Below are 12,873 nucleotides of genomic sequence, written 5' to 3'. Positions count from 1 at the left end.
GGTAAAAAGATACATTCCTAGGCCCTAGGGCACTCAGGTATAATTCAAAATGATAATTATTCAGAAAAATGGAAAACCAAAACAGGAGCCAGGAAGGGTATAAAAAGCTTTCTGTTTACAAAAGAAAAATTTCCAACAGCCATGGCAAAAACAGAGAAAAGTACTCTTCACTTAACCCAGGTCTCAATCCTAGAGACCCCCAGGGTTTTCCCTAGAAAAGAAACCAGATAGACCTTAGGAAGGTCAACTAAAGATCCCACAACTTAAGATAGTGGCAGGGATTTATATAATCAAGTTCACCATTTCAGTCTCCCATATGGGGGAGCTAAACTCCACAATACTTCTATATCTGGTCCTCTTGTAAATATAAAACATTCCTCTTAATAAGAATCCATCGAATTCTCTGCATCTATATCAGACAGATTTCAGTAATGCAATGCATTGTTATTCTTAGCACTTTTGTCCAAAACACTGTCCCTTGCCAAACACCATCCAGAAGGCCAGATTATTTTCAACAGGGAGGGATTTTGACAGGCCATATTGTAAAGTTGAGACTCTGCAAAAAATAAAAAAATAAAATAAAAATAAATTAAAATGTATTGTAAGGGTCAGCAATTGTGTAATGTCTAATTCATCCTGAGTTTGATATAACTATGTCTCACTATACATTAATTTGTTAAAGATGATCATTAATTGCACTGAATTGCATCGATGTGAATAATTCTAAAGCTGTATTTTGCTATCAGCTAATTTTATAAACTGCATTATTTATCCTAGCATTTGCTTATATGATTTTTAGAAAAAGAAACAAGGTAAAAGGAAAAGCAGGAGGAAGAAAAAGAAGGATCTGACTGCTGACAGGTAACTAATACACTACTTCATCTGAAGTATGAATGGTGGTATTTGATATAATTATGACTTGCCTCACTCCTTGTACTATTTAAAATGCCTTAATCCTGGCATGTTGAAACCAGGAAAGAGATGTGAGCTGGAAAACTTTTAGGACTCCAATTTTATAATCACAGTTCTGCCACTGACTCAAACTTGTTGCTTGATTTCCCATTGCCTCAGTTTTAATCTTAGCTCTACCACAAACTCTGTGATTTTTCTCAAGTTTCTTTAGCTCCCTATGCATCAAGTTAACAAATTGCAATTATGTAATTAATAATAATCTTTCTCTCTGCTCTCCTATGTAAAAAAAATTTGGAAAGCAGTGCCATCCACTACAAAAGTTGTATGTGTTTCTTATATCATTTCTATAGCATATTGAGATCCTTGTTTGAATAGAAATGTAAATTTTGGAAAGTATTAATATCATTTCATAGTATATTTCCACAAAGTGTCTGAAAACACTGAATAGAAGAAATATAAGCCATCTCTTCTTAGAGATAGACCATTTAAATCCAGAAAATAAATGTCTTACAGACCACATTAAACTGTAATATTTTAAAGAGAAGTGAACCGTTTGGTGACCTAGAATTGAGGGCAAATGAAGCCCAGGGCTCAGATTGCCTAAATACATGTTAACTTCTGTTTCAAGTAGTGTGTTTTGTCTGCAGGTCCATTGATTCTCTGTATAAGGAACTTGTGGAACAAGGTTTGCTAATAAGGTCAAAGAACGTGAATCTGTCGGAATACATTGGTAAGTTCCACAGAATTGTTTTTAAAAATGTCTTCCATAGCAAAGCTACTCATCTGGGCTGGTGTCTAAGAAGTATTTAAATCAATTATAAAAAAAAAAAAAAGGGGGGGGGCACTTTATCAGAATCTATTAATCAAATACAGTCTTGCATCTATAGAGAAGGTTGACCTGAATCTGGTGGCAACACTTCCTATACTCAGTATAGAAAGAGCCTCAGGTCCCAGATGCTTAAATCAATTATAAGCAAAAAAGGGGATCCTGTATCAGAATCTATTAATCAAATACAGTCTTGCATCTATAGAAAAGTGTTATCTCATAGAAATAATTCCACATCAGCAAGCCTGACGGAGAAAGTTCTTTTTCTCTCAACACACATTTAGACTCTGGAATTTGTTACCAGATGATGTGGTTAATGCAGTTAGTGTAGCTGTGTTTAAAAAAGGATTGGATAAGTTCTTGGCGGAGAAGTCCATTATCTGCTATTAATTAAGTTGACTTAGAAAATAGCCACTGCTATTACTAGTAAGTGTAGCATGGTATAGACTTAGTGTTTGGGTACTTGCCAGGTTCTTATGGCCTGGATTGGCCACTGTTGGAAACAGGATACTGGGCTTGATGGACCCTTGGTCTGACCCAGTATGGCATGTTCTTATTTTCTTATGTCAATCTCATAGAAATAGTTCCACATCAGCAAGCCTGACAGTGTGCCCTTTTTGGCATGGGCCACCCGGTCAGCTCAATCATATGTGGAACTTGTGGCACAGAAGTGCTCTAGAAACGTTTTGGAATTTTTGTTTGCAGTTTAAAAACAAAAGCGTCTCATCAACAAAATGCAATAGTTCTGTCCGGGTGGCCCATGCAATGCAGGGCACACCATCAGGCTTGCTGATGTGGAATTATTTCTATGAGTTGACACTACTCTATAGATGCAAGACTGTATTTGATTAATAGATTTTGATACAGTATCTCCTTTTTTTGTTTATAATTGATTTAAGCATCTGGGACCTGAGGCTCTTTCTATATTGAGTATAGGAAGTGTTGCCACCAGATTCAGGTCAACCTTCTTAAGATGATTCCGGTCATGGTTTTCTCTTGCTCATTCCACTGCAGTCTAGGACTTATAATATGATTTTTTTTAAGAGTAATATTTATGGCTTCTGTTTTTAGGTGTTTGTAATGTATACATTTTGGTGGGTTTTTTAACCATCTCTAAGAAATGCCACACTGTGTCAGAAAAAAGGTCCATCAACCCCAGCATCCTGTATCCGACAGTAGCCAATCCAGGTCCCAAGTACCTGGTAGGATCCTAAAGAATCTTTGAATTTTATGTAGATACATTAAACCTGTGTTATTCAGGGTTTTCATTCCCAGCCAGCAGGAGGAGGAGGGAAGCAGAGCCTATCAGTCAATAAGAACTTGTACAGCTGACAAGCCATCAGTTTGAAAAAGGCACAAAGAGAGCAGTGGGTCCAAAACAGGCAAGGAGGATATTGAGAGAGTGCTGGGGGTGGTGATATTTTCCAGTGTTTATCTGATAAACACAGATGTCATTTTCCTATTTTCTATGGGGATATTTTATTGGTGATTATGAGTAAAACTTAAAATAGAAGCAGTAAATATATTGTTCAGCTTCCTGTTCTTCAGTGAGCAGTAAAAGTGACCTGCAAAGCAGACTTGTGAAAAAAAAATGCTTTGTATTACTAGTAAGTTGTCTTTGAAACTGTGTCTTAAAGCAAATGAAGATACAGTTTTCTGGCAGCCATTTTTATGGCAGAAATAATTGTTTTGTTTTTTTTTCTCAAATAATGCTTATGATGCTACTCAGTATCACTACTCACACCAATTAACTTATTTAAATTTGTGGAAACATTTCCAGCCAAGTTGGACAGCTGCCTTAAAATTAATTGTAGCGACTTACAACTTGCATTTTCAAAGACTGTATTCATTGTAATCAGGACCCCCTGGCTCTCCACTGTTATGGGGTCGGAGCAGACATCACAGATTTCAACCCTTAAAAAAGAATTTGACATTTCACAAGGAATCATAGAAAGGCAGGGGCCCTGCTGTTGCCACCTCTGAGGAACACCTGCCAGGTCAATGGCTTTTTCCCTTTCTCTCCATCAGTGGTAGTCATATGTTTCCTTTCATACCTCCACCCTTTCCCACTGGGTTGATGTATTGTCCCACCATTGCTTCTTCTCCCCCTCCCACTCCAATGCAGTTTCATGCACCTGCTTTTCCCCCTAGTCTCCCACTGTGTCAATGCACTCTCCTACCCCACTTCTCTCCCCATGGTCTGATGCACTGTCCCAGCAGTAAGCAACAAGGGGCCGCTGCTTCATATATTGAGGCTCTCCATCTTAAACAATGTAAAATTCATATTAAATAAGCCAGTGAAAGGACAAATTATCTGGCTAAAGTTAGCCAGATATCTTGTCACAGATATTCAGTAGGACAAGTCTCCCACTTTTCTGTACACACACAATTCTGCACATACTCAGGAACTTTTGCACATGTATATGTTTTCAGGAGCGCACATGCACACTTCTGGTTTCATCAGGGTGGCACATTCCAAGATGGCCCCCTTGGGAAGGCAGCCAAATTTTACTACCATCTATAAGGCCAGGCTAGCATCCCTGGTGGTTGAACATGAGGACCAGCTCTTCTCCATTAAGGGGGTCCAAAGAAACAACCTGCCTCTGCAATAAAATTTAAACTGCAGAGCTTCCTCCCCACAGGGTAAGTACTTTATTGGAATTAGGAATGGGAGTATGAGGGAAGTAGGGGTGGATGGGGTGAGAGTGAAATTTGAGTGCTAGAGGGAACATATGCTAAATAGCATATATTGATGCACAAAAGGATAGCATAGAAGCAAGAAAACAGAGTGCAGGTTTTTATAGAAAAAAAATAACATAGAAATGACAGTTTCAAAACCAGCAAATAAAACTAAAATATTTTTTTCCTTTTTCTCTGTATAGATTGAAGACCTCAAGTAGAAGGCCTGGGAGCTACACTGCAAAAGAGGGGGAGCGGCTAGACCAGTTGAATACTAAGCAGGAGAAAGCAAGAGGTAAGTTTCCTAAATGACCAATAGGGATATGTCATCATGGTCAGTCTGTTTCCTGCTTCCATCATAAGCCCTGCTATTGCCCTGCCAAACAACAAGACCATATCTTTACCAATAGCTTCTAGAATCCCTCATACACACTGAAGTATTCCTTATAAAATCCTAGGGTCATGGGCAGCACTGTCATGATGCAATATTTTTAGTACATTCACAGGCTTACTATTGAAGTTAAGAATGTTAGAACCTACTTCTTATAACCTTACGTGGGATTGTCACTGTCTCCCTTCCAACAAGGACTCATTGACTTGTGGCAGCATCATGTCTGTTGAGGGCTTAGAATCCAAGGAATACTTGAACACATACCTCGTTGCCACAGAGGTGCCCTTTAAGGACTTTTTGCTAGCTAGGCACCAAGCTGTAAAGGACTGCTGTTCTGAAGGCTGTGTATTTCTGGGAACCCACAGCAAGATAGGTGTTCCTCACTTCCCTCCCCCTGTGCCATAAATGCAATGCTTTCTAATAGTTTCTATGCTGAGCAAAGAACACCCCTGTGCATTCCAGCAGATGACTTGACACACACTTTTGTCTCTTTTCATAGACACTACCAGCTCGTTGGAAGAGGAGGATGAAGGGCACCTGGCCCCTTCTGCTACAGCAGCAGCTATGCTTGCTGCAGGATACTGGCAGCTAGCAACACCACCTCCAGAACCTGCAGTGACACAACAGCCACAACTCCCTACTAGTAGCCCAGGCATGATCCTGAGGAGGCACTCCATATTTCCCCTCCCTGGTAGTGCCTCCTCCCTCCTCCTGGTCCTGAGGCTGCCCAGCCATTGCTGGGCGAGGGAGGAGAGCAGATTGCTGGATACTTTCCCCTGGATTCAAGACTGCACCCTTTGGCTGAGGATCTGTGGCTGGAGTTCCCATTCCTAGCCTAAAGGCCCTATCTCTAGCTGCTATAGGAAAAACAGTTCAGATGATGGGGGAGGATATCTGTGGTCTATGAGCTGACTTTGGGAGATTGGTGGTGGTGGTGTAGCACCTTGCCCAAGCTCAAGAGGGCTACATGGCCATTCTTGAGCAGATGGGCATGAGGCAACCACCACACTCCCCAGCCACCTAGACCAATTAGTTTTTTGCCACCAGAAATTCCTGGGCCCTTTTCATTCATTTAAATATTTTATTCCATAGTTTGTCCCTCCCTTTCTCCCTCTTTTTTATATTGTAAATAATTTTCTACAAGGGCAAGCAGGATGATAGTCCTCACACAGGGGTGACATCATCAGATGGAGCACGATACAGAAAACTTATGTCAAAGTTTCTAGAAACTTTGACTAGGCACACTGAGCATGCCCAGTATGCCCTATACCATGCAACCACGAGGAGTCCCTCTTCAGTCTCTTCTTTTCCATGGAGCTGTGAGCCTTGTGGTTTGATTGAGTTCTCAAATCTAGGCATTTGCCTTGTGGAAATTTTCAATTTTCATGGCTTTTTTTGCATTCATTTGCTTCAGGACCATTGCCGGGTCTCTCTCGGTGCCTCCCCATAGGGTCCCTAGTCAGAGTTTTCAGCGTTCATGTAAGTTCTCTTTTTGTGGTTGGTTCCCCCTATGGTGGTGCCTTGGTGCCCGCTGGCCATTGACACCTGCCACCATTATTCCATTCTTCTTCCTTTTATTTTGCCCCGTCATGGCCTTGTCAAGTTTTCACCAATGCCTCCAGTGCCTGAGGACCATATCGATCACCGACCCTCATGATGTTTGCATCCTCTGCCTGGGGGCATCGCATCACATCCGGGGTTGCCACTTATTAACCCAGATGACTCTGAAGGGACGTCATCTTTGACTCAACAAGATGGATCACCTCTTCAGGTCGAAGAAGTCCGAACCATCAGCATCGTCATCAAAGGACCTCGGAGCCGCAGTGATGGACACCAGACCATCGACATCAGTGGGACTGTCAGTTCCATTGAGGTTGCCGGTGGATAGGGGTACCGGAGACCAAGGACACTGGATTCATCAATCTTGGCACCTGGGAAAGACCAGACTGAGCATCGAGGGAAGCCTAAGAAGCATTGGCACCGGTCCTCATTGATGCACATTGCCAGGCATGGGGACGCACCTGCTTTTGCCGTGATGCCCCTGAAGCGACCCTGTGGTGAGGCATGCCCATCTTCCATCGATGTTGGGGGTCGGCAACGGTTTCCACCAGTCCTGGTGCCAGTGGCTGATCCCCCTCTCAAGACCAAAGAAGATCTGGCCATCCCTCCTTCCTCCCAGTTGGTGTTGGCATTCGCAATGTTCGAGGAGGAGCTAGAGTGTCGAGTCCAGCTGGCGGAGCGGATGCTGCAGGGCTTTGGTCCCGTGGCACCAAAGGCACTGGAGCCAGTGTCACTCATCCTCATACTTCTACAGGCCGATACAGTACAGTGAGCTCCAGTGGAGCGCACTGTTAACCCGCATTTGGACGTGCGTTTTCGACGCGCTAGCTTTACCCCTTATTCAGTAAGGGGTAATAGCGCGTTGAAAACGCGCATCCAACCCCCCCCGAAACTAATAGCGCCCGCAACATGCAAATGCATATTGATGGCCCTATTAGTTATTCCCGCGCGATACAGAAAGTAAAATGTGCAGCCAAGCCACACAATTTACTTTCAGAAATTAGCGCCTACCCAAAGGTACCCAAAGCTTTTCTGTGCACCCTCCGACTTAATATCATGGCGATATTAAGTCGGAGGTCCCAAAAGTTAAAAAAAGTAAAAAACAAAATTTGAAATAGGCCCGTGGCTTGCGGGTTGAAAACTGGACACCCAATTTTGCCGGCGTCTGGTTTCCAAACCCGTGGCTGTCAGCGGGCTCAAGAACCGATGCCGGCAAAATTGAGTGTCGGCTGTCAAACCCACTGACAGCCGCTGCTTCTGTCCGAAAAGAGGCGCTAGGGACGCGCTAGTGACACCCGCCGCCCCGTCCAGGAGAGTGTCCTGTGCGCCTGCTCTCCTGCGATTTTACTGTATCGGCCCGTTAGATTGTAAGCCCTCTGGGGATAGGGAAATACCTACAGTACCTGAATGGAATCTGCTTTGAAGTGCTGAAAAAAAAGTGCAATAAGTGGAATATAAAAATAAATAAAATAAAATAAATGTGGTTAGTGCAGTTAGTGTAGCTGTGTTTAGAAAAGGATTGGATAAGTTCTTGGAGGAGAAGTCCATTACCTGCTATTAATTAAGTTGACTTAGAAAATAGCCACTGCTATTACTAGCAACAGTAGCATGGAATAGACATAGTTTTTGGATACTTGCCAGGTTCTTATGGCCTGGATTTGTTTGTTCCTGCTCCTGTGGTCCTCATTCTGCTTCTAGCCCTTGTCTTCAGATTGTCTCCGTGGTACTGATCCGGCTGGGGATATTGTTTCCCCTGTTTCTGTTCATCCCGACTTCTGATGTGCTTTCGAATTCCTGCTTGTCTTCAGCCTGCCCCCACTCATGGCCTGGTTTATTGAATAGCTACACTGCTGTCTGCCTCAACTCTTGGACTGTCTCTGTTCTTCCAGATCTCTGCCAGCCCAGACTCGGACTGTTTATTGGACTCCCTCCACCAAGAAGCCTTCGCTCAGGTCCTGCCGGCACCCAAGGGCTCAACCTGCGGGGAACGAGGGCTGGTAAAGGTAAAGGTTCAGTCTGGTCTCCTGGTCCTGCACCACCTATCGGCTACAAGCACCTTCCAAGGGCCTCCCCTTGGTAGTTCCAACTGCTCTCAAGCCGGCTGAAAGGTCCACAAACCCAACAGTTTGCTGCTGCTCTCTTCTCTATCATTTTTCCTTCATTCACTGCTCCTCTATCTGGGTCAATGTGTAACAGAAAACACATATGCCTACTTAGGATTCCTCTTGACAATGGACAATGTACTTGAAAAAAGTAGTCAAAATAAAGGTAACATCAAATACATTTGGCTGGCATTATGTTTTCTGTGTGATAGTGAGACTAAAAGAGGCATGTGTCACAAGAGAGTAGTGTATGATTGCCAACACAGTGTACATTGCTTGGCCTAGTTAGCGTCATTTGGCTTGGCAGGCCTCCCCATCGGACCCTGTCCTAGCCCTCACATGTGGATGAGATAGTGCTATAGGTGTGATGGGACTTCAGCTGGGTCTCGAGCATGGAGAACAATTGCTCTAGAAATGCTATAATTCACAATTAGATCTGAAGCTTAAAGGCACAGCCTTAAGGTGTACAGGTAGACTGTTTAAGGTATCGATGACAGAGTTTCCTTTTTACAGTCTCATACTATAGCTGATAAACGTGTGTATGTGAAGTTATACACCTGTACTGGGGAGGCTTGGTGTCACATGGGTGTACCAAGACACAGCTTACAGCACTGTCTCAGCAGTTTCAGACTCACTACTGACTAAGGTTACCAACTGGCTCCAGATTTACAGGACATGTTGATCGAGTCCTGGTTTTACTCCCCTGCATGCAGGTATTGATAGTCTTGCATTTCCAAGGAAATGCAATAGGGAAATCAGAACAAGTCCCAGCATGTAAGGGTTAAAACTAGGACTGGATCAACCTGTCCTGAAAATCGGGAGGCAGATGGCAACCCTACTGCTGACAGAGTGCTCACCTAGCTGGCCTTCACTTACAGCCTTGGGTACAGCATCTGTGCTACATGGTGCCATTTCCACAATGCTCACAGATCCTTCCAAGCTAGCATACCTCTTTGTGGTTGCATGCACCTGTGCACAAATGAACCCTGCTATACCTACCTAGGCTATTTATCAATTATTATGTGCAGAAGGTGAGGGCCTTGGTCATTGGGATGTCATGTTGGTTTGGTTAGCTTCTTGGGGAGGCTTCACAAGGATGCAGGTCTGACTCTGAAGGCAGGATTGGGAATCCGATGGTATCCTGCCTTCACATGTAATTTCCAGTCACCTCTGAAATGTCACCATCACAGTATAGTTTGTAATGACTCTAAGAGCACCCACATCTCTCCTAAGAAAAGGTTCATGTCATAGAATCCAATGCTAAGATGTGTTAGAAGCTCTTTGCATTGACTGACCCATCACAGATAGCCTTAGATATGGAAATGTCAGGGTGCTCTTGTAAGTATGTACATAGTTTGCTTGTAGCAATAGCTATTATCAGTTACAGTTATAATGTTATATGTGGCCACCCTTAAAGTACATAGGCTGAGCACTCCTAGGGCGGACAGCTTGCAGATTGGTCCGTTTCCAAGGCCACTCCCCACCTTCCCATGGTTTTGTGGTTGCAGGCCCTTGCTGATCCACATGGCTGGCAGGACTTGTGGGCAAGCTGGAAGAGCATCTGTCCAAAGGCTGTGTTGCATTTGGGGTTTGTGACTATTACAGTTAGTGCTGATAGACTGTCAATGATCAGCTCTGTGTATAGCATAAAGGCTAGAGAAGGTGTTGTCAGCTGATGACCTCAGTAGCCTACACACTGCCTCCATAGTAAACCAGCCACAGTGCTGAATGTATAGGCCTACTGCTCCCAGAGGTCTCATGATGGCTTTCTATGCTGGTCTCTTTCAAGACACACATTTAGAGGTCCATGAGGGGCCTGTGTCAGTACCTCAAAGTACGTTTCATATAGACCTCTGACAGATATCTTGTATGCAGACAGGTGTAGATAATCTTCTGTGCCGAGTAAGGACTCAGACTACCTCATTAACAGTTAGGGCAGGCTGCCACAGACATCAATGATGTTTGATGACAAACAGTCCAGGAACATAAGCAATGGCCATGTGTAGGTGCACAAAGTGTGCAGGTAGTCAGTATCCAGTAGATATGTGTGTCAGTGTGCTTCTTGGTGAGTGACATGCTGTGTTAGTCTCTGTAAATCTTAGTGTCTGGGGAAGGCTGTTGCACTTGTAGGTCCCTCCTTACCACAACAGTGCATAACCCAGAGCGGGCATTGTGTGGGCATTAATTTTGCACATACTAGCTTTTGACACCAGTGATCCAGTGCTTCCACTCTTGAGAAAGGGTGCCTCAGAGAGAGGACAGTATGAGCTGCTGCAAGAATGGGCTCACACATAGTACTCTTACATTCCCCCTAGTCCACTCGCTATTTATACCTTGCATTGAGAGAAGGGGGGGGGGTTTGAAACTTCCTAGTGCCAGATCTCAGATATGCAGTCTAATGTTTCGGGATGAGTTGACATTTGCCTAAATGCACACCTTCCACCCCCTGCCCTTCAGGCTTTTCCATCTAGTACCTGGAGTGGGCCTATTAGTCCAGTTAGTTGGGGGTGGGCAGGGTTCCCAGAGCTTCAGCTGCCGGGGAAGCTTTCCAGTTTTGGGAGGGGGGTTGTGGGTGTTTAAGAAGCTGTCCACTGAATTTGGGGATACAGGGATAGCAGGAACACAGAGTGGCAAGGACCCCCTAATGCCATCTATGATGGGGTTATTCAGATAAATGGTTTGGGGGAGGAATTTGTGCTAGCATGTAGCAGATACCCGGTGCAGGGTGGGGTTTGTGGGGCTGGTTTGCTTGGCAGGTACCTGAGGCCTGGTGGCAGTCTTACTTGAGATTCTCTTTTTCAGGGCACTGGTCTCCTTAGCCTCCTCTCTGTAGATCATAACATGGACAGTTGACATACAGGCTGCCACCCTGTACCCCATCATTTGACACTCACTCTGCCATCAGTATACGCTGGCAGGGTAGGGCTACCTGCATTCTGCTATATATAGGTCAGTAGGTTTACTGTGCATACACAGAGGTGGTAACACACACCTGCTGCAGAATCTAGGGGACAGGTTTAGCTTAAAACCTTCGGCACTTCACATGGCCACTTACCAACCTTTCCATTCGCCACCACTGTTTACTTGCTGACTGCTGGCACAGGGTATCAGCTGCTTTGTGACAACTGAGGAGGAAGAGTGGGGGAGTAGTGTCGGGTAGAGAATGCACACAGTCCAAGATCAGAGGGCCTAGAGGGCTGCTGCTGCTTGGGACCAGGCAGACTTCAGCAGACTGGCTGGCACACCTGTAGTGGCCTGCCTTCGAGATCTGGATACTTCCTGTAAGGTATCCTTACCTTACACGTATTATACAGATCCTCAAACCAGGCCACTACAGGTGTGCCAACCAATCTGTGGAAGTCTGCCTGGTCCCAAGCCATTTTCATGTGGTGTGGGCAAAGGCATGTTATTTTGAAAATGTTGGAGCTGGGCCCAAAGCCATAGGGAGTGCTCTGGGCCCCATTGAACCACCATGGCTAGCTAGGAAAGGGGCCAGGAGATCAGCTAGGATAGGGGGATTAAAAAATAGGACAGGACAGGCCCCTGTTTACTTTTGCTGTCTAAAAGAGTGGGGAGGGGTAATTAGAGGCCTTTCGAGACCTCTGGGATTTTGGAATACTTGGGGGGGGGGGGGGGGGGATTCTTCGTGCCACTCGAGCCTTTTAAATGATGATGGTCCTGGGCTGTGAGGCTACCATTGTGCACAGCTCATGAGGGACTATTAAGCTGCAGTATTTTCCTTGCGGAGTTTTATCACCAAGGAAAATACTATGGAATTCACTAAGCTGCAGGACTCAGTATCTCTAAGATAAATAGACCACTAAGGTTCTTAATCTTAGTACCCAATGCTAGAAATCATACTCCTGAGGGAATTCTGCATTGCATACTTGCACAGAATTCCCCTCCTGCATGGAATTCTGCATTTGCTTTACAAAATTAGGCATAGGCACCATGAAGGAGAAGTAACGGTGGTGAAGGCCTGCACAGACTGGAAGAAAGGAAGGAATAGTGTTGGTGTCAGCTGGATCAAGAAAGAAGCAGTGGCATGCTGGTCTACATGAATCTGTGGAGATGAGCCTGCAGGGTTAGCCTTGGTCTGTGCATCCTGAACAAATAAGTGAGCAATGGGGGTCCAGTGGAGCCTGAAAGAAGCAGAAAATAAGTTTAGGGAAAAGTAGGAGAGAGTTGAGGGTCTCGCTAAAGAGGAGGTGGCAAGCAGAGAGAAAACTGGGCTTTTGCTAAAGAAGGGGCTAGAGTGAGAAAGCTAGGTGGTCTTGTTGGGGTGCGGGAAGAAAACTGGGGGGAGCAGTTGGGGATGGGTTCAAGCCTTCTAGAGGGCAGAGTGAGAAAGCTGGATGTCTTGCTGGGGGTAGCAAAGAGACAGAGCTCAGAAGGGGTTCAAG

The 12,873-nt window shown here is 44.7% G+C and overlaps 1 protein-coding gene across 1 annotated transcript in view; it reads left to right on the top strand.

The window, feature by feature from the left end:
- The window catches only part of IQCA1 (IQ motif containing with AAA domain 1), a 645,805-nt gene that overhangs the window by 482,149 nt on the left and 150,783 nt on the right, over positions 1 to 12,873 (top strand). Inside the window, exons 12-13 of the mRNA XM_029606410.1 lie at positions 800 to 861; positions 1,560 to 1,642. Of these exons, the coding sequence (XP_029462270.1) occupies positions 800 to 861; positions 1,560 to 1,642 (145 nt within the window). The remainder of the gene's footprint in view (positions 1 to 799; positions 862 to 1,559; positions 1,643 to 12,873) is intronic.

The sequence above is a fragment of the Rhinatrema bivittatum genome, chromosome 6 (assembly GCF_901001135.1).
Source record: "Rhinatrema bivittatum chromosome 6, aRhiBiv1.1, whole genome shotgun sequence".
Taxonomy (NCBI): Eukaryota; Metazoa; Chordata; class Amphibia; order Gymnophiona; family Rhinatrematidae; genus Rhinatrema; species Rhinatrema bivittatum.
This window is presented reverse-complemented; position numbering and strand designations above follow the sequence as displayed.